General features: G+C 43.4%; 2 protein-coding genes across 3 annotated transcripts in view; one reads left to right on the top strand and one right to left on the bottom strand.

Annotated features, from left to right (window-relative positions):
• The window catches only part of LOC113034767 (leucine zipper putative tumor suppressor 2 homolog), a 44,375-nt gene extending 35,225 nt beyond the window's left edge, over nt 1-9,150 (top strand). Inside the window, exons 3-9 of the mRNA XM_026189765.1 lie at nt 2,071-2,736; nt 3,910-4,566; nt 4,659-4,781; nt 5,026-5,172; nt 5,412-5,927; nt 6,154-6,258; nt 6,391-9,150. Of these exons, the coding sequence (XP_026045550.1) occupies nt 2,104-2,736; nt 3,910-4,566; nt 4,659-4,781; nt 5,026-5,172; nt 5,412-5,927; nt 6,154-6,258; nt 6,391-6,573 (2,364 nt within the window). The 5' untranslated portion in view covers nt 2,071-2,103 and the 3' untranslated portion in view covers nt 6,574-9,150. The remainder of the gene's footprint in view (nt 1-2,070; nt 2,737-3,909; nt 4,567-4,658; nt 4,782-5,025; nt 5,173-5,411; nt 5,928-6,153; nt 6,259-6,390) is intronic.
• An 838-nt stretch (nt 9,151-9,988) lies between these two features.
• Nucleotides 9,989-21,828, bottom strand: part of pdzd7a (PDZ domain containing 7a) — a 28,107-nt gene continuing 16,267 nt past the window's right edge. For both annotated transcript variants that reach the window (XM_026189763.1, XM_026189764.1), the window contains 8 exons: nt 19,587-19,742; nt 18,174-18,334; nt 17,128-17,219; nt 16,957-17,048; nt 16,729-16,797; nt 15,366-16,034; nt 14,926-15,026; nt 9,989-11,518 (listed from right to left, as the gene is read on the bottom strand). In XM_026189763.1, the coding sequence (XP_026045548.1) occupies nt 11,342-11,518; nt 14,926-15,026; nt 15,366-16,034; nt 16,729-16,797; nt 16,957-17,048; nt 17,128-17,219; nt 18,174-18,334; nt 19,587-19,742 (1,517 nt within the window). In that variant the 3' untranslated portion in view covers nt 9,989-11,341. The remainder of the gene's footprint in view (nt 11,519-14,925; nt 15,027-15,365; nt 16,035-16,728; nt 16,798-16,956; nt 17,049-17,127; nt 17,220-18,173; nt 18,335-19,586; nt 19,743-21,828) is intronic.

Below are 21,828 nucleotides of genomic sequence, written 5' to 3'. Positions count from 1 at the left end.
TTGGTTGATAATTTCTTTGTTGTAACACTGCTTCTTGGCAATAAATCTTATACTATTGGAAAACCTGTTTACTTCCCCTTAAATGCTGCCACATTTGTACAGAAAAGCGAGCCAGTGTGGTTTTGTTCTCACTCTGCCATGAACAGCATGCCCGAGCCAATCTCACAAGTGTTCGATAGGGTTGACATCCATCCGCTCCACTCCCAAATTCTCGAGGTAGTCTCTGATAATACCAATACCATGAACGCCTTCAGTGAGACACTGTTCAAGAGTTTGCACTGTTGGCTCAATTTGTGAGATCTGAAACATGAGTTAACACACTTGCTTTAGAACAGCCAACCAAAACTGTTCTCATTCCTTTTTATTTTAATCCACAGCTGGTGTTTGTATTTATTGTATTTCCGAGAATATAGACTTCTCTTAGGGGGTGATTATTGTCACCATTTTTCAGAATGGACATGTACATAACCGTGTGCAGCCATGGCACAAAGGATTATTCCACTTGGCCAGACGGGTTTCAGATTGGCACAGCAGGCTAGGATGCGAGTCCCGTCTATGCCCCTCTGGGCAATACTGATAATGCTATCTGCAAATTGAAGACTTAATCTGCTTCCATTTATTGTGTTAATAATATCTATCCATGTTTCACTGCCTAAAAATAGTACAGCAACCGACTGAAGCTAATATTCATTTCCTTCAAAGATGTTCTTTGATGGGTGTGAGCCTTGTCATCATAAAACGGTAAAGTGAATAAATTTCAAACCACTTTAGGAATAATACCCAGATGACTGCTCGCAGGTTCAGACGAGGACACGCAGGAATATCACAGAGCAGCTGGAGCTGGAGATGATTGTGACTCACCCCCCTCACCCTTTACTAAATCCATCCTCTTTTTTTTTTTTCCCCTCCTGCCTCGTTAATGACACTGGCAATTAGCAGTAGATACAGTATGTTTAATGAGGGATGAGCCGTGACTGTGGAGGTCACGGGGGAGGGGGTTTGAAATATTTCAAACAGCTGTAAAGTGGGTGTAGTGAATCAGAAAAAATAAGTTTGCTTCATTGCTCATTGGGGCGATCGTGGCTCAAGAGTTGGGAGTTCGTCTTTTAATCGGAAGGTTGCCGGTTCGAGCCCTGGCTTGGACAATCTCGGTCGTTGTGTCCTTGGGCAAGACACTTCACCCGTTGCCTACTGGTGGTGGTCAGAGGGCCCGGTGGCGCCAGTGTCCGGCAGCCTCGCCTCTGTCAGTGCGCCCCAGGGTGGCTGTGGCTACAATGTAGCTTGCCATGACCAGTGTGTGAATGTGTGGATGACTGGATGTGTAAAGCGCTTTGGGGTCCTTAAGGACTAGTAAAGCGCTTTACTAATACAGGCCATTGATTCTTCAAGTCTCTGGAACTCTACTGTAAGAACGAAACACAATTTCTTCCAAAACATATGTCTGCATTTAAAGTTTTGTTAATAATGGCAACACATTGAAGAGAGTTCAGAGGTGATTTGTAATATGAAGATTTTTTTCATTAAGTTTTATCTCCTCCCACCCATGATGTGTGAGACAGCTGTGGACACAGGAGCCAAAGCTGCTACATGAGAAAGTGTTTCCTTCCAAAGCGTCTTACATGCTCCAAATTTTTACACCTGTCAAATCAGCTGAAATGCATGTCCACAGAATTTGATCTCTTGCAGGGCTTTAAAATAAAATAGATTGGTTTAGATTTGTTAAATTGATTGACTTACTTTATCATTAGTGGAGCGAAGCGTCAGTTCAGAGTTAAGCCCAACCCATCCGATACCCTTCTTTGCGTCCTTCTTGGCAAGTCTCATTTTAGTGTTTTACCTTCCACACGGCTACTGCTACTTTTGCTCTGCAGCTACAGCCCACGCTGATGTAGTTTGACTGATCCACCGCAGTGCAGCTTTCTGCAGTGATCTTTTCTCGTGCCTAGTGTTGTGTTTTTGAATAAAATAAAAATACAACACTAGGATAAACACCATTGAATAAAAAACCTGTGTAATAGTTGCATCTGGAGTATAAATGTAACATTTTGTGTCTGTTTTCTCTCTTATCAGAGTGTGTGGTGCGTCTGACGCCGTCGGGCTACCATGGCTCTGGTTCAGGCACTACCCCTGACCGTGAGTGACCACCCGAATCCAGGCCTCGACATCCAGCAGTGCCGGCCGCTATCATCCCATTCCCCCTCAGGTCCCTGCTCTGGCCCCTGTGGGCACTGCACCTCTGACACAGCCATGGGGTCAGTGAGTAGTCTCATATCAGGCCGGACGTACCAAGAGAGACACTGCAGGGCTGCCAGCGAATTCAACACCAAGCCACGCCGCTCCACGCCAGCTACCAGCTGCTTCCGGCTCCAGGATAATACCCTCCGCAGTGGGAGCTCCCTGGAGCAGCTGCTGGTTATCAGCAACAGAACAGAGCCTCAGGCCCAGGTTCTGCCTCCACCGCTTCCCACAAAGAAGCAGCCACGGCCTGGAAACTCTGCTGGGACAGGAGGGGGTGTAACGGTTGCTGGAACAGTAGGCGGTGTCGGTGGCAGCACTAATGGGAACTTTGGGTATGTGAGCAAGGAGGTGGTGGTTGGAGACTGGAACGACAACCTGGTGCTGACTGCTGCAAGCCCCTGCAGCGACTCAGAGGACCAAAAAGACAACAGGACTCTAAATGGGAACATTGGTGGACCTCCTCCCAAACTCATCCCAGTGTCTGGACAGCTGGAGAAGGTGAGGAGAAGTACAGGGATAATCTGGGAAGATGATGCTGATTTAATACTCTGATTTCATTTTGCTGATATTAACAAGAGGATGCAAGAATAAAAATATTCTTGCCTCTGACATTTGCAATAAATACAATAATATTGACAAAAGTCTAAAACTAACACTGAAACTAATAAAAACTAAACTGAAACTAGCAAACCCAATCTTGTGGCTAAAAGAAACTAAACAGAATTTTTAAAAAATCAAAACGAAATAAAAAATAAAAAAGTATAATAACTGTCCAAATCAATTGGCCATGCCTTTGAGTCCATATCAATCTTCAGCTTCATCTGCTAAAGAAATCTATTAAATGTAGTTGAAAGATCTTAAACCGTGTATTAATCGTTTACCATACCGTACTGTTTCGCATATCTCACATCCTTTGGGGCTGTAGGGTGGTGCAGAAAGTGGAAAGTGCCTTTCAGCATGACACTGAAACCCCAGCACCTCTGTCAGTGCCCCTGACCTCTAATCTGAAGATATTTATAGGTCAGTTTCTTCTTAAATTACATCTCAATATCACCCACCAGGACATCAAATATCATACTGAGGACTTTTTTTTAATCTGTTATCTCTGCTGCCTGCGTGAACACGTTTTACAGCAGATTACCTCAGCTGTCTAATTGGCTATTTATTCCTATCGATCCGGAGGGAAGCTTAATAACCGGCCTGACAGGCTCAGATGGATCATTTGACAGCTGCTCACCTTGCAGACACATCATGATGAGTGTCAGAGCTCGCTCGCATCCAGTGACGTCTTTAGTGAACTCTGAGAAAGATCATTAAGAAAATGCTTACAGAGGAGAGGATGCTTTCACGCTCTCAGTCTTTGTCACGACTCTCCCTTCGCTCTCGTCTGTGCCCTTTGTTTCTGTGCCCTTTAATCAGATTTTTTCCTCTCCTCCACTCTTCTCCATCTTACGTCTGTCTATCCATCTTATACGATAGGAATATCATTAAGGAAATTGCTTAATGAACCCTTTAAATATCAATTAAACCAAACCAAACTAATCAGAGCCTTGTGGGGTGGCCTGCCAGCACATCGCTCAGCCTTTACTAATGAGTTTTACTCAGTCATTACTAATTAACACAACAGTCATTAATGCTAGTTGGGGTTTTTTTAATAATCTACACTTTCAGAACATGGAGAAAGTGCTGATCCGTCCTACAGCGTTCAAGCCTGTCGTTCCCAAGAATCGGCACTCCGTACAGTATCTTTCGCCACGGCCAGGTGCCAGCACTCTGTCGGAGGCCAGCCTCAACCTTCTGCTGCCCCATGGAGGATCCAGCAGTGCCAGCGGTACAAGCGGGAATGGTGGAAGCAGCAGTTCCAACTCTGAAGGGAAGTGCAACTCCTACACCGGTGGTCGCAATGCTCGGAGCAGTCAGTCCTGCTCCATGTCAGATTCAGGGAGGAACTCGCTCTCCAGCCTCCCTACTCACAGCAGCACAGGTTACAGTTTGGCTCCCAGTGAGGGCTCCAGTGCTGGTTCTGGGTCAGGAGGCCAGCTGGAGCCTGTGTCGGGCATCAGCCGAAATACTTCTGGTGGAGGCGGGAGTCACGGTCACAGTAACTCAGACAGTGGACGTTCCTCGTCCAGCAAGAGCACAGGCTCGGGGTCACTTAGTGGGCGCGGGCAGCCCCTGTCAGACAGTGGGTCCTGTGGCCACTCTCCACCCCCCGTGGAGGGTTACGAGGCCGTGGTGCGGGAGCTCGAGGAGAAGCTGAGGGAACGGGACCTGGAGCTCCAGCAGCTCAGAGAAAATCTGGACGAGAATGAAGCTGCCATCTGCCAGGTGAGACACGGTCGCCTCAAGACACCGATCATAAACTTGATACGCTGAGGAGCTGATGTTTGACCTCTCAGCTGCGTCTTTTACTGTGACAGGTGTATGAAGAGAAGCAGCGCCGCTGTGAAAGAGAGATGGAGGAGCTGAGACAGAGCTGTGCCACGAAGATGAAGCAGGCCTCTCAGAAGGCACAGAGAGCACAGCAGGTGCTTCAATTACAGGTATGCCAAGTATTTAAAAATATTAAATGAAGAAATGTAAGCGTTAAATTAGAAAGCTCGATTAATCCATTACACAGTGAACCCAAACTCTGCCACAAATGTGTTTGTTTTTGTTCCAGTTATTTTTAATGTTGTCTTATGCTTTAGTAGTTTTCTCTCTCCACACTTGCATGTCTTATTTTAGATTAGCACATCTGTGTTTTTGTAAGAAAGCATGATCACGTGCATCTTTGTGTGTTGTCAGGTATTTCAGCTACAGCAGGAGAAAAAGAAGCTACAGGAGGACTTCTCCTCTCTGCTGCAGGACAGAGAGACACTGGAAAGGAGGTGCGCCACAATCCAGAGGGAGCAGACCCAACTAGGGCCACGTCTGGAGGAGACAAAGTGGGAGGTAGGTGAAAGCGAGATACCAGACAGTCAGTCATGAATCTGTCAGAAGCAGCGCGGTGATTAAATGTCTCAGCTGTGAATTTGTGTGATCCTATTTTTGTTTGTCAGTTGCTCTTTTCATTTTCTGTTCATCTCTTACTTTTTAGCAACTAATAAAAACATAAAATCCTGAAACGAACTTGTAAGCTTGGAAGAAATTGAGGTTTGCCTCTCTCTCACTTTCTTTCTGTTGTTCACCAGGTATGTCAAAAGTCAGGAGAGATCTCTCTCCTGAAGCAGCAGCTTAAGGAGATCCAGTCGGAGCTCAGCCAGAAGGCAGGAGACATTGTGGTCTTGAAGGCCCAGCTTAGAGAAGCTCGCTCTGAGCTGCAAGCCAGCCAGATTCGATCCCAGGAGGCCCAGACTGCTCTGCGGACGCGGTCACTGGAGCTGGAGGTCTGCGAAAATGAACTCCAGAGGCGCAAGAGTGAAGCTGAGCTGCTCCGGGAGAAAGTGAGCCGTTTGGAAGAGGAGACAGCCCGGCTACGTGACGCTCTGACCGGTCACAGCGGACCTGCTCTGCCTGGAAATGTAGCCATGAAGGGGCAATGCATGAGTCTGACGCTGCAACAGGGTAGAGCTGTGGCAGGAAGGGGAGGTCCCAGTCCCTCTGTGTACCGCAACGGAGAGGAGACTCATCTGGTCTGGGGTGGAGAGAGCGATGAAGCCAAGGCTCAGAGGCAGAATGCAGAAACAGTGTTGGGACTCAGGCAACAGGTATGTGTTTTTCGGTAACTTTTACAAGCATATGTGATGAAAGTGAATTGATGCAATTGAGGTTTTGTGTCAGCTCAGTTTTGTGGCCTTTTGATAGGAATACTTTGCATTCTGTGCTGTCATTTATTTATTATGTAGCTTATGGGCCCATGTAGAGACGAGCATTACAAATTTTTTGCTTTAAATTTCTGTAAGAAAAGGAACTAAACATGATACATCGAAACAGGTTGATAGGCTGAAGGCTGAGCTCATGTATGAGAGGAGGACTGGTGAGGAGCAGCTGTCACGTTTCGACGAAGAGAGGCGGGTGTGGCAGGAGGAAAAGGAGAAGGTAAACATTTCGTGGCGACTGACTTTAAATCTTTTTCCTTCAGCGTGACACGTGTCAAACTAGATTTTAAAGCTTATGCTAATCCTCCTTACCTATGTACTTAACTCAAATGCTGTTTTCCCATCAACTCAGGTAATCCACTACCAGAAACAGCTGCAGCAGAACTACATCCAGATGTACCGTCGCAACCGTGATCTGGAGAGAGTGATGAGGGAGCTGAGTCTGGAGCTGGAGAACAGGGATATGGAGGACTATGAAGTGCGCAGCGGCAGCAATGACATCCACTTTGAGGAAATCACTGCCACAGAGATATAAACACACACGCGCTGCGAGCAATATGTCCAAATAAAAACCATGGCAACACTCTGAAGGTGTAAACCAAACAATCAACTCTGGGCCAAATACTGCACTATCTTCAACGTGGCTTTGCCCGGATCATCGAGCAAGCACTCACCACCTGTCACTGTTAAAAGGGAGCTCTCCCAAAAGGTGCATTCTCACTTCCTGCTAACACAAATGTACTCCCAGTAAATCCTTTTAAGGTGTCTCCCACTACGCTTTTAATGGGTTTTTATTCCACTACAAAGCCAGCACAAAGACCTGTTTCCATCTGTGGGAGCGAGAGGAGGGAAAGAAGTGTTTTATTTCTCAGACCACGTTCAAATCAGGGTATTGAAAATCGATGGGAACCTTAAAGCAAAAAAACATTACTACACACAGAGAAATCTGGTTACAACTTTGTTGGTAGCACACGACGTGAAACACCCAGACACCAGCGTGCACGTACTCATGCACCACGAGAGATGACCAATCAATCACCTGGTTATTAAAGCCGACGTCATCACCCGCCCGAACCGTGCTCATCGGCGACGCAAACCCCCGCTGCACCAGTCCTCCAAATCCCAAATATTACTGTTAACTGCTGTTTGTATTTCATGGAGTTGATAGCATCAAAGTTCATTTTACCAAGTCTAAAAAAAATACCAATATTTTGTTCTTTGGCTTGTGCGTATTTGATGAGGAATGTATTGTCACTTCTGAGAAATGCAGTAACGAGAGCATCTGAGAAGCACGCTGTTATTTTGCACAACTTCCCTGCCCTCTTTTTGTTCAGGACTCAACTGTTTTCAATTCAAACAAACCAATACTGACGTGCGCCTCCTTGCTTACATGTGAACATCCTATTCAGCCGTTTCCGAAAACCTACCGGGAACGCCAAACCAAACGCTCAAAGGAAATGCTTTATTTGAACTCTGCTCAAGTTTTCAAGACCACCAACTGTTGCACACGTGTCAATTCTTTAGACAATGCACCGATCTCACATAAACGTTTTAGTATAAGTGATATTTCCAGGATGCTGCCGATTCCCCTCTTTCTCTGTTTTTTTCTTCTCTCTGTTTGCTTCTTACTCAGCTATTTTTATAACAGTGAAAGGCACCTCTGTGGTTGGTATCAGGAAACTAAAAATAGAGCATATTTACAGAATTACAGAGATTTAAGCCAGTGTTTGAACTGTTTGCATTCTTATTCAGAGTTTCCATTTATCTCCCTTCACTCCCATTAGTTCCCTTTATGTACCTCTTGGCAAAGCAAAGCCAAATAACTGTTATGAAGTCTTCCTACCCTTCCCGTTTTTCCTGCCCACTAGATTATACTCTTCACTGACTGCTATACAGGAAGTGAGACTGGCATGTCTGCATGTCTTTGTTGTATGAGATTTCAGAAGAAACTGGTTCACGCAGCAGTCAAGTGAGAGTTTGCAGATGCAGTAGCTCCAGCACTGAATGTCCTCAAGGCAGGTCAGTTTTTGAGGGGCTAAATATAAACCGGCGAGGAGCATGTTACATATAAAAACTGTGGGTTGCGCTGCTGTTTTCTCACGGTATTATGCAGGGCTGTGCATACGACTGAGCATGGCGGTAGTGGGCTGCTGAGAGCTTTTATTTTGCAGAGTCTATATCGAGGATTAATAGTTAAATGAAAATCTATATAATGGAGGAGATGTTGTATATTTTTTATATATATATAGCACCCGAAGATATTTTGTTGTAGTACTGGTATAAGTGTGTGGATTAATGTATATCTCATACCAATATTTCAAATGATGGATCAATTGCAAATGGAGGTGGCGACAAAGGAAGAGTGCACCTAATACTGTAATGCATGAAAATTTAATGTTTACATTATATAATCTGTGTGGAAAACCTTCTAATGACCAAACCTTGCAGGTGATAGAGCAGCGGGGAGCTCTTATTTTAGGCTACTTTTTGGTCTGTTGTCTCTCCGTTTTGATTGATCTTTCACTTGACTGTCTGCATCGTAATCTCACGCTCATTCACGCTGTCGTCTTCAGGTTTTCCCACGTCATTTGTTTAGAACTGCACAAGTCGTTTTTGAGGGATTCGTTATTAAGTTATGGCCAGAGAGAAGGAATGCTCATGGCTATATTTGGCTATATTTTGCATAACCACATAACTGTGGCTGAGGAGGTATTGTGGAGCATTAAAGGTCTGTGCATAAATTGTGATTGCAAAGTAAAGCCATTGGAAGTAACTTTGAACGGAAAAAGCGTAGTTTATCCAACCACTTTCACGTTGTTAACCAAGCCTAGACTGTTATTACTCACCACAGGTTCATATTAACAGCAAGCACAGGTGTTCGAAAGCAGACTCCCTCACTCCAAAGCACTGTGTGCATATCGAATTCTCATTTCCTCCCCCTCATCGTTGCATGACCATTTTTCTGTGTAAATATGTAAAACACTAAATAGTATAACTGAGTGACATTGTCTTTTATTTAGACAAAATATCTATTTCAAATGTAGCCACTGTGACTAGACCAAAGCAACGTAACACACTTTTTTTTTGTGGCGCTTTTCCCCCATCGTTTTATGTGCTTTTTTTTTTTTTTTTTTTTGAAACATTTGCTTACTGTGTGTCTTCATTCATTCATAGAGTATGTAGTTGTCCATGTATATTTTTATGTGTACATTTCTTGTACAAATGACTGTTTTTAATTAAAGAACAAGTTGTCACATCTTGAAGTGATTGCAGATTTAATTGCTTCTGAAATTTTTTTTGCTTATCTTTAGGTTGAATGAACCAACTTTGCATTACAGTGTAAAATACACTCATCTGACACTTTATTAGGTACACTTGCAGGCACTGGGCTGGACCTCCTTTGGCCTTAAGAGCGGTATTAATTCTTCGTGGTGCTAGAGAAAATTCTCAATACTGGCATGATGCATCACAAGGCTGCTGTAGATATGTCGGCTGCACATTCATAAAACAAATCTCCCATTGCACCACATCCCAAAGTGGTCAGCTGGATTGAGATTTGATGACTGTGGAGCCCATTTGAGTACGTTGAACTCATGTACAAGAAACCTGTTTGAGATTATTGGAACTTTGTGACATCAAAAAGCAGCAAGTGGCCCAAAGTCCATTTATCCATTCATTCTCTTCTGCTTATCCTTATCAGGATCGCAGGGGGGCTGGAGCCCATCCCAGCTACTATAGGACGAGAGCAAGGACAAGGTGTGCCAAGAAAATATCCTCACACCATTACACCACCCCAGCATGAGTCCTTGATGCCAGACAGGTTGGGTCCTGTCATGTTGTATCCACCTGATTCTGACCCTAACACCCGAATGTCACAGCACAAATAAAGATTCATCAACTCAGGAAATGTTTTTCCAATCTTTGAATGCTTTTTATATGAGTTACTGTTGCCTTCCTATCAGCTCAAAGCAGGCTGGCCCTTCTCCTCTGACCTTTGACGTGAACAAGGCATTTTCAGAATTTCATCTCAGAAAACTGCAGATCACTGTATGTTTTCTCTTTGTCAGGCCCTAGAGATAGTTCCTCGAGAAAATTCGAATATATCAGCAGTTTCTGAAATACTCCACCAGGCATGCCGCACTCAGTTTGAACTTCAGCAGTTCGTCTTGACCACGTTTATGTGCTTAAACACACGGATGCACCGGCATCTGATTGGATGATTAGATAGGTCCGTTAAAGAGCAGGTGAACAAGTTCATCTAACAAAGTAGCCAGTGAGTAACTCAAAGGCACAGACATGCTCACTTTCATCTTAAGAATTTAATTCCATGCAGGCATATAAACAATTCAGCTTTTCTATCACTTATTAAAATCAAGCTTGAGTAACATTTTCTCAGCGTTTTTCTGACTGCCCATCTATAGAATTAAGGCACTAAGCACACTGCTTTCTCCCATCCATATTTCTTTAACCCGACTTTTATTTGTGCCACTGGACCTGCATTTCTCATTGACATGTTTTTCCAACTCTTCCACATGTCTCCATAAGCTCCATCCACAGCATGGTGTAATTAAGCCTCTAAAGTGGCGGATGGCTCCAGAATACAGGCACCTCTGCCAGAGAAATACAACACAAAAAAAATACTGAGCAGCAATTTGCAATAATCTCCCCAGACATCCTCTAAACCCAAACTATCAGTTTTGACATAATACAGGGATTTAATCTGAGTATAAATCTATAAATCTCATAATGCTGGCTGAGGTAATCTCCCTCTGGCATGCCTGCAGGGCTGCTGGGCTGAGATGCTTCAAGTAAAAAGTGCAGACCACTGGCTCCACTATCAGACAGTGCTCAGAGGTCACGGCAAAGTTGCCACGTGTTGAATAGTGGCACTATTCTAACCAAAGATCATGAATTACACGATCCTATCACAAAAGCGTCTTTTAGAAAACGTGCAACATATGCATTTAGTAAAAGTTTTTCTAAAAACTAAGAATCATATAAAATTCATACAATTGCAACATTTGGTTTTCATCTCGCATTACATTATAGCAAAAGTGACCTTTATCTTGACAAATATGCAGCTGTATTAGTCTTCAAAACCAGCTGCAACCTTTATGCAAGACATACTTTATGGTATATTTTGTCATAACTTTGCCTTTGATTGTCTCCGCTGTGACCGGAGCGCTACCTATCCCATATTTCTTCTTCTGGGGTGAATCCTGTATTTATTAAGTCCCAGAGGAGCAGCAGGTTTTGTTGTCCTTCATGCCCGAGCAGCAACCTGGCTGTGAGGCACACAGAGTTTAGTCAGCAAGTCTGTTGGGGCTGCTGGGGTCGGTAGAGACCTTAGGGACCTTGACCACAAAAACCATCGGCTCTTTGGCCTTGTTGCTGAATGCACGCCGAATTACATCCACGGCGTGCTGATGAGTCACTCCCTCCAGACTCTCTCCATCTACGGACAACAGCTCATACCCTGCCTGCAGATTCAAACACATGCAAAAGGGTAAAAGAACATTGAAAAGCCACAGAAAAAGATTGAGTATCCTTTGTAAGCATGTTTTCCTCCATTTGTGTACCTCTTTTTTGTGTCTATTTTTTTTTTCAGAGCAACATTAAAGACAGTTTCCATAACACTGCAGAGATTGTGCCCCTCTGTGAAGAAATGTAATTTATGCCAAAGAGAGTTGGAGCTCTCCCACTTCTTTAATGCATTCACACTGAAAGCTGTCACTAGTGCACGTATAAAGTTTCCCCTTCAGCACAAGGTCTTTGGAAAAAGAATATACACTGAGACAGCCGCACAGTTAGGACTATGCTTGCTGTTTCCTGCAGGATGCGAGCAGAGAGTAGCAAATCTTTGCAGCCTCGAGGAGAGGAACTTCCTCTGATGTCATCAGCGTTTGCCAAGGATGCACCTGCCTAATGTGCTCAATCTCAGCGAAGGTTAGAAACACAGAAGCACACAAGGCCGACGGCCATTGTTGTACCTTCTTTTTTTTTCCTTTCCCTTTTCCTTTCGAGTCATTAGACACAAATAGATTATTTTCCCTTCATTCTCTAACACCCTGTTCCATCTGTTACAGCTCTAACCTATTTGGCCTGTATGGATGAGGTTAGATCCGGGCTGCTGATTTTTTTATTCTTTTTTCCAGAGAGTCCGGTGTTCACCAACAACCCTATAGCCCTCCGTGCAAACAGTATCAAAAGATTTAGCTCCATTTAACCAAAGAGGAGATTAAAAAGTGCTTTTTCATTTTTGAAAAGTAATTTATCTGAATTAAATAGATCACAACCTAATCTGCCCCATCCTCTTTACAGCCATTTATACTGAGCATTTACGAGGTTCTCTATTTTCCAGCCAACAAATAACATGGCATGTAATAATAACTACAGCTTGCATGGGAGGATCTGAGGCCAAATAGCTCATGTACTGGGCTGAGAGAAGCATAGCTCAGAGTGTTGGTTATCATAAATGTAACACCACTCATGCTCTAATTGTAGTTCGGGACAGTGGTTCGTGGCTGCTCAAATTTTGAGATAACTTTCTCTAAAATACTAAAAAAAACATTTTCTTTTTGCCTTGTGTTTAGAGAATCACTGCATTAGGATTGCATGTAAACATGCCTGCTTCTGCTAAGCAGCACTAATCAGCAGGTCCAGCTGTTGGGAATGTCATTTTGCAGGTATTAACTCAGCTGTCACGTTGACGTGACTCGCTTACGACCACGTTCCTGCCGGTGAAGGCAGATGGCAGCGTCTAATGAACAGGACAGCACGTGTCTCATGACTAATACACACACAATACAATATTCTTCACTGGTGTGATTATCATGTGGGTCTAAGGAAACAGGATGCGTGTTAACACTGAGCCCGCCTGATCTCACTTCCCTCTGCAGAATACCGGGAGATAACACTGAGCCGTGGAGCTGATATGAGCCAGCTGACATGCCTGGTTGTTAGGTGTGAGGAAGAGACCACAGATAGCACAGGAGTGCTAGGGAGTAGCCATATATCTGTGTCTAAGCCTCATAGCCAACAACCTGTCTGTTTTTAGTCATGCTGGTGAGATGGCTAAGAAAAGATCATAGTGTCATTAGGATGCAATGTTGCTTAAATCCCTTACTTTTAACCAGACTGAAACGTCGCTTTAAATATTTGATGAATTACATTTGGTATATTCTTTTATTGAGTCCTAGAGCGAAAACCTTTAATGATTCCTTGTTTTTTTTTTTTCTATCAGTGCTTGGTTTTGAGTAAATTTTATGCAGAGCATTATGTTCCTCATTAGGATAACTGGTGATCCTCAAACATTTACCACCTCAGTCATCTGTAATGTGTCGAAAACCTTACTTGAGTACTAAAATCAAAACTATTATGTAACGTGTAACCCTGTGGCTAGATGCTATGTCCTGCTGGAAAAGGAAGTCTGCATAAAGTTTTTCAGCCGGTGGAACCGTGAAGAGCTCTAAAATGTTTTGGTAGATGGCGGTGTTGACTTTGGAGTTTGATTAAAACACAGGGGACCAACCACTGCCAACATCAGCAGATGACACCTGGTGGCACCTCAGATCATCACAACCTGCAGAAACTTTACACTGGACTTGGATTCTGTATCCCTCCACTCTTCCTCCAGACTTGAAAGAGGACTTTGGACCACTGAGCAACAGTCCAGTTCTTTCCTACTTAGCTGAGCTAAGGCACTTCTCTTGTCTGTGGTTCAGAAGTGGTTTGATATTAGGACTACTACAGCTCTGGACGTAGTGAAAGATGGAAACAGCCTCAGTCAACGCCTTGTGAAGCTCTCCAAAGTTCTTGAAACAACTTTTCTTGACAATCCTCTCAAGGCTGCAGTCACCCCTGTCGCTTGTGCTCCTTTATCTACCAATCAACTTTCCATCAATATGCTTTGATACAGCTGTCTGTGAACCACCAGCCTTTTCAGCAATGACCTGTGGCTTACCCTCTTTGTGGAGGCTGTCCATGAGTTTCATGTGGACACAATGTACTAAACTAGCCTGAGAGATACACAGTATTTATACTCTTTGAAATTCAAAAAAATCAACATTTGTATTATTTTGAGATATTTTTTCTATTATTTTTTTCTGTAAGCCATAACTGTCAAAAGTAAAACGGAGTTTAATTGCACAGTAAGTCCAGGATATCCTAAATGTTCATTTTTATTAAACTGATGGAAAATATTGAATTTTTTCCACAATATTCAAATGTCTTGAGATGCACCTACAGAGATGTGGAGTTTGTATGAATGTGAATGTAGGTATCTGTACACAGAGGGCCAGGTAAAGTTAGTTAGATATGGGATTGCCCACATGTTTGACACTGATCAGGAATAACACTCAGATAGCAGTTTTCAACTGATAACTTGCAGCTAGGAAACATACGAATTTGTCAGCAAACACGAGTACATAATGTCAGCCTCCTACTGCTGGAATAAGTATGTTTCAACTTTGCACACAAACATTTCTTCCCAAGCATCTCTAATTCCACTGAGCTTTAACAATAAGTCTGTGATTAACTTTAGTGAATGAGCGCATGTGTAGCATATGTGTTTCAGTGAACCAGGCCAAGAAGACTGTTAAGTTACTTTACAGGCAATATATTACCAATACATTAGCAGACCAGCATCCATGTACCTCATTCATAATGAAAGTGATGGGCCACTTGAGATGGCTCTCATCTACTCTCCACTCCTCATTGCACACGTCTCTGTCATAGACACAATTACTTCATAGCAACAACTCATAACCTCAGGACTGAGGGCTGGCACATCTCTCTCACAATCTGCTACAGACAAGCGCTATATAAATCCAATCAATTATTATTATTATTATTATTATTATTATATGTGTTCATGCTAGACGCTGACCTTCAAAGCCTGATTTGTAGATGCAGCTCCACCTGGAAAGATTTTCTCAACCTTTATCATGGGCTGGATTCTAGACTCTACACCTCCAGAGATACTAATACCTGTAAACACACAGAAAAAGAACAATAATAAACTGAGGGCATGTTTGGCAGTACCACATGTTTTGTAACTAGTCTTACACTGTATCGATTGGTCGTTTGGTCTTTTTTTGTGTGTGAACTCTTATAAATGCATTTTAGTTTAGCAGTTAGTGATGGCCTGACCTCTACTGGTCATGTAAGAGACAGCTTAGGATGAGTCACTAAGCAGTTTGTATTGTGCTTACAAGCGCATATACGGTCACAGATTAAAAACGATTTTAGAAGCTGGCATTAAAGCAAACCCTGAAATTTCAGTTTAAAGTTAAATGAAAGTCACAACAAGTGCTGTTTTTTATTTACCCAGTGAGTGCTTGGCCTTGGAAATAGTCAAAGTGGCGATTTCACACTCCTTGGGTGGTAGAGTTTGTCTTCCTTTCACTTTTTGAACATCTTGTGAGTGTCCATTCACTTGCTGAGTACTCCCACTGGCATTGGACGGGCTCTTCTCCCTCTGGGGATCAAATACCTCAGCCAGAGGGGTTCTGCCTCTCCGCTGTGAGGGAACGTGTACGCTGACCTCCGTGTAGCCCTCTTGCCTACTCTGTCTGCCATATATACTGTCAGGACTGCCCTCTCTCCTCACTCTCCCATGGCCATTCCTCACAGGTGACCGCCCTCGTTCATAAGCCCCGTCCCCTCGGTCAGACACGGACAACAAGGAGACCTCATCGTACCACGACGCCCCATTCTCTCTTCTGATTGGGGATCGATGGGGTTGGTGGCCACGTTTAGTGCTGTGTGGGGATTCTTTGAGGAGGAAGCTGTGAGTGGGCAAGGGGCTTGGGGAACGGGAGCGCACAGAGGATACATAGTTGTCCACAGGTACATCCAGCAGAGGGGTGAAGGCACGGGATGGCGAGAGATGGCCAGACCGTTGACCTGTCACACGCAGTCTCTCCAACTCCTCGATCAACCGGCGCTCATGCAGTCTGTCGTGGACCGGCTGCAGATAAAATCCACCCTTGTAGTCTGTACAAACATATAAACAGTGAGTGACTGAGTCAGTGCATATTATAAAGCTTATGATGGAGCAGAATCAGTGCTGTGAGTTTCATCCGTGCTTTCTACTTCCATGTTAAAACTTAGCTATGCTGGCAGAAGACAGAACAACGACAGCTCAGAGACGTTTTGACAGATATCTGCTGTTTTCATAATACTGACCCTTTGACCCGGGCCTATGACCTCAGAGGCGGCTGCAATCAGTCTGAAGATGGGACTGATTGTGTCTCGCTTGCTTTTAAATGAAGTAAATGCTCAAAGCATCTTTGCATTGTTGAAGTGTCACACAGCACGTCTCTGTCTTTTCTGTATGCACCGAGATGTAAAACAACCCTCTTCAGCACGAGCACGGGAAACCTGATCTGTTCGGGGTGTGTGTGTGTGTGTGTGTGTGTGTGTGTGTGTGTGTCCTTTTTATATGAGGGTGGGGAATGTGTGCCAGGGACAGGATATGGTCTGCGTGTGAAGGTGTTTGGCTTTGACTATGAATATAAGATGAGGCAGGAATAAAGTGGCAGAAAACTAGAGACAGACAGAGAGAGGTTTGAGCCTCTGTATAAGTTATAATCCTACAGGAGCCATCAAGCAGATAGAGAGAAAGGTTGAAGAAAGGACCGAGGCCTAGATAAGGAGAGTGCGAGAGCAAGAGATACAGCCCATGTACCTGGGATTGGGGTGATGAGGTGACGACGAGGAGTTCCACTACGAGGAGAACGCAGAGCTGGGGAACGCGCTAAAAAGAAAGATTTCATTTTTTTTAATCTCACTTGAAAAATTCTTTTCTGTTTTTTATTCTGTCACAGCTTAGAATTTAATCTTGTAAAACTGGATAAATAAACAACAACAACAATAAAATATCAGGGCAGTGATGTCAGGTGCATCCTATGCTTACTTGAGCGACTCTTGAGAATATCGTACGCTTCCAGCTCAAAAGGCATGACCATGCTGTCAAAGCGACCCAACTCAGTCATTGGTATCAGCATTCTGCAGTGGATATAAAGCGGACATGTAGTTCATACAGCATGTAAACACATAAAGCAGTATTATGCCTTGTGTATCTCACCTTATTTCCCTGAGAAGCAGCAGTTTCTCTGGCCTGTCCAAGATTGCCAGAAGAGGACGCACCAAGTCCTCGATTACAGAGTCGGACAGAAACTGTAGGAAGGATTTGATTGGTGCACAAATTAAAGTAGGCAAACAAAAAGAACCAGCTGGACATGTACACTGAGGATCTGACTGAGCTCAAAAAATATTTATACCCAGACAACTGACTTTAAGTAAATTTGAGTACATGTATAACATGCTTGTAATTTTGTTACATAAGTGCACTAAAAAACATTAATTTAATGGAAATTGAAGAACAGAAATGTACTTGATTAGTGTACATTCAGTTTACATAAAGCATATTTTGCTTAATCGACAATTATTTGAATCAATAAACATTTGATTTTAAATATTTCAGTATGATTTTGCTCAAAATTATTGCTTCATCTTTATGAGAGCGAAGAATCATTTTTTGAGTGTGTGATTATAAAATTAGTTTTACAATGTCATCTCTGCGAGAAGTTTTTACACCTCTGGATACATCTCAGCTTGTCCAAGAAAAGTTTGCTTCACACACCGAGGCTCCAGTATCTCAAGATACACATTTACAGCACGAGACAAATTTGTGATAAAACATATTATAGATTAGAGATAATGGGAAGTATAGTTTTTAGAGCTCTGCACTTGCTGTGACTAAAAGCTCAGCGTGCAGAAACACTTTATGTGATGAACTGAGCACATGTTTATACCTCTGCAGCAAGTCCTAACTTTCTTGTCTTCGACCTCCCTTTTGTTTTGTCCCGTCTCTCTAAGCTCTCTTGTCAATACCCTCTGAGGTCAGACAACGGGCTAGCCAAGGAGCTGAATATTTTAGGATTAAGGTGGACTGAGAATGAATCAAATGACAGCTTATGTTCGATCCCGATCATAAAGACAGGCCAAATCCATCTTTTGTCACAGCTGTTACACGACACATCTGTGACTAAAGAACACTCGATGACTCACTGCACTCTCACAGCAGCGTGCCTCTGAGGTGGCGATGGTAATTTCAGTTTAGAAACTCACTCGCCGACAGTGTCTCATCACAGCAGCCACCTCATCCTGACTGAGCAGTTTCTTTGCCATGTCCTCCACGTGCTGCAGGACCTCGAGTCGGGGCAGTGGGCTGCCAGCTCGGGATTCCCTCGGGGAGGTCAAGAGGTGGAATGGGCGTCCCCGTTCCTTATCTAAAGAATAATGTAGATAAAAGAAATGATGTGCAAAGAAGAAACTGTCCTGATGGCATTTAAAACTCTTCCAGTTAGATGTTTGACTTCTCAACATCTATAAATAAATTGTGCAGGCTTTTTTTTACCATCAGGAGAACTTACACTAACTTTAAATTAAGATATTAAATTAAGAAATCAAGCTTATCAAGGCATCTTAACTTATGCTCTTCACCATTACATTTTTGCTTCTAACACATCTGAATAGTATTTCTGTTTGTAACTAAGTTTTCTACAACACATCAGCCGAGACCCTATTTTTATGCAATTAACTGGATATTGTCATCATGAATGTTACACTCTTACAGGACTTTACAACATTAGAGATGAATAAAACCCTAAACATAATGGAACACCTCTATAAATCAGGGAAAGCAATGCAAATTTACAAAATCTTACTTATTACTGCAAACTTGTCATCTCACGAGGCTGTTTTAACATTTGAATTCTGTATTATAGCTCTGTCATGGTAGAGCACTGGGTTTTTGTCTTCGGGTCATTTTCTCTCTCTCTCTTTGTTGTAGGATTGGTTGGGCAGGTCGGAGCGTGGGGTCCTGCTGTTCAGAAAACACACTTGTAGTTCACTGACCTTATCAGGAGCTGGTATTAAAAGGGAAGCTCCATACTGAGTCTCTATCACAGCACAGCACACCACACCACTGTGTGCCATCTCAGATTGGTAAACAGGCCTCATTCTTGGTTACTCCAGCTATTCTTGTTCTCTCCTCTATGTCTTCATGATTTTGCTGCCCTGCTGAAGAAAAGACCCACCCGAGCTTTCTCACCTGCCACCTTCAAACCAGCGCTACCCACAATGACTTCTTTTAAAGAGGCTTTCCATCTCACCTCACTTGCGTTCTCAACCTCCTTCGATCCTGAGAACAACCCAGTGCCCCTCTATCCAAGCTCACTAGTCTTAGCTTCAAGTAAGAAACTCACACACTCCTAAAGACTTTATCTACAACTGGACTGTTGGGAAACCTCCCCTCACATTCTGCTGGATATAATGTCCTCACTTATCTCCTTCAGAGAACGCTATGCCCTGATTATAATTAAAAGTGTGGCCTTAAAATGAGACACTGTGTATTATAATTAGTCAATTTAACGACCTCTGAGTCATGTTCCACAATTTGTTCAAAACCTGAAGCAACATTTCACTTTGCAGGCTGCACTATGTGAAAGAAAAACCCACACCCTGTGACCGCTCTCTCACCTTTGTTTGCACGGCGAGACGGCGACTTGGAGCGACTCCTCTCTTTGCGGTCTTTCTTAAATAAGAGGTTGACAAAGGTTTTGGAGCGTTTCAGACTAGTTTTACCCTCTTCTGAGCTTTTCTCCCTGTGTTGCCTTTTCTTCTTCTGTCTCTCCTCTAAAGGTGGGGGGGAAAAACAGACAAATATCTCTTTTTAAATTAACACACATACTGTACTTTGTGCACTAAACAAACTATAGACTACATGTCATCTTTTTTTGCAGTTATGTCTTGTACACAGGAAAATTGACTGAGCCACAGCAGGAGTAGGACATTCTGCATATCTGTGTTGGGTGCTGAAAACATAATTCATTAGGCCTTGTTGTGCTCAATGCTTAACTGTAAGCTGGTAACAGTGGCTGACACGCACTCTCCTTTATAAGCACAGACTTTTCATTTCTCTTCCAGTCAGCTTCTCTTTTCACTGCAGTAAATCTGACACTGTGGAAAGCAACAGTGTATCACTGATGAATTGCAGCCTCACCAACCTGAACACACCCCCATCTATTAGAAGCACTACAGAGAAGTGCTCCCGCTTACAATAACAAATGTCCAATCAGACCTAAGCTTTGCCCGAGCCCCCACCAGGTTCTGAAGCTACGAGTGAGCTGGAGAAATTGAAAAGGAAAGGCTAATAACTCAACAGCCCCACCAAGGCTTGGATAGATATTTCTCCATATGCTTGGTCTTATTCATTTCTCACAGAGGTACAACAAGTGAGAGTAAAGGGCAGTGATTAATCATGAGTCTGTGGCAACCTTGTGCTCATAGACAAATTCTGTATGGAGCTTAAATCAGCCGTGGAGAGTCTGAATGTTCTTGTTTACTTTCTGGAGTGATGGAGGGTTAAGGCGTTGTCTAACTGATGCGTGTCCTATAGGAAGAGCCCAGAAGCAGTGAACTGTCACAAACATCAGCTCAATATCTGATAACAGTGCCGCAATTCTGGAAAGACTGATTTCTTAGCTGGGGTTAACCCTCGTTAACACTCTGTGTATTTATGTCCACGTCTCCCTCAGTTCAGTGTCACATTGTCAATGTCTCTTCCCTGAACTTGTGTGCCTTTCTCTGTGTTCCCTCTGTGCTCAGTTTAGTTTTCCCAGTTTAGTTCTGTTTCTTTGTGAAGCCTGCAATAAAGCAGAGGTTTTGAGTTCAGCTTTTGTCTCTGTGAGTTTTGCGTTTGGGTCCTCATCTGCCTTGTATCAATGGTCAGGCTGGTGGAGCTGTAGTGCTATAAGGGAGATATTTTCTTGGCACTCTTTGCATGCATTAGTATCGACTGGGCATCGTTTAAATGCCACAACTTACCCGAGTATTGTTACTGACCACCTCCACTCCTCTATAACCACCGTGTACCCATCTCCTGATGGCTGGATAATCAACTATGTCAGAAACTTTTATTGATCTTTGAGTATATCTAGTATATATCTATGAGTAATGTGTCCAGCACCTTGAAACTATGCCATGATGAATTAAAGCAGTTCTGAAGGCATCAAGAGGGCCCAACCCGATACTAGCAAGATGTACCTAATACAGTCCATAATTAAAACCAGTGACGTAAAACATCACTTGTCTGCTTAAATTTTCGTCACATGAATAAACTGTGTTGGTTGTATGCTCACTACCAAAATACTGAGAGCTTTATTTTTTATGCCACCATCTCGGTTTAACCACTGCTGCTAAAGTTAATAAATTAAAAAGTATTGTGTTTGTGTTGTTTTCTCAGAAAACACTGCCTTAATTGTAAACACCTAGACTGTGACTAAAATATGGTAAATGGCCTGCATTTGTATAGCGCTTTTCTAGTCCATAGGAACCCAAAGCGCTTTACACTACATTCAGTCATTCACCCATTCACACACACATTCACACACTGGCGATAGCAAGCTACATTGTAGCCACAGCTGCCCTGGGGCGCACTGACAGAGGCGAGGCTGCCGGACACAGGCGCCACCGGGCCCTCTGACCACCACCAGTAGGCAAACACGGGGTTAGTATCTTGCCCAAGGATATTTGGCATGCAGCCAGGAGGCAGCCTGGGATTGAACCACCGACCTTCTGATTAGTGGCTGACCTGCTCTGCCACCTGAGCTACAGCCACCCCATATGTCCTAAATAGGCTGGAAAAAACTTGTCAGCTAATAATAATGTACATAGAGAACTACCTTGCATCCATAGTTCCCCACATTTAACAACCCCAAAG

This window comes from Astatotilapia calliptera, chromosome 13 (genome assembly GCF_900246225.1).
Source record: "Astatotilapia calliptera chromosome 13, fAstCal1.2, whole genome shotgun sequence".
Lineage (NCBI taxonomy): Eukaryota > Metazoa > Chordata > Actinopteri > Cichliformes > Cichlidae > Astatotilapia > Astatotilapia calliptera.
Note: the sequence above shows the minus strand (reverse complement) of the source record. Positions and strands in the feature narration are given on the sequence as shown.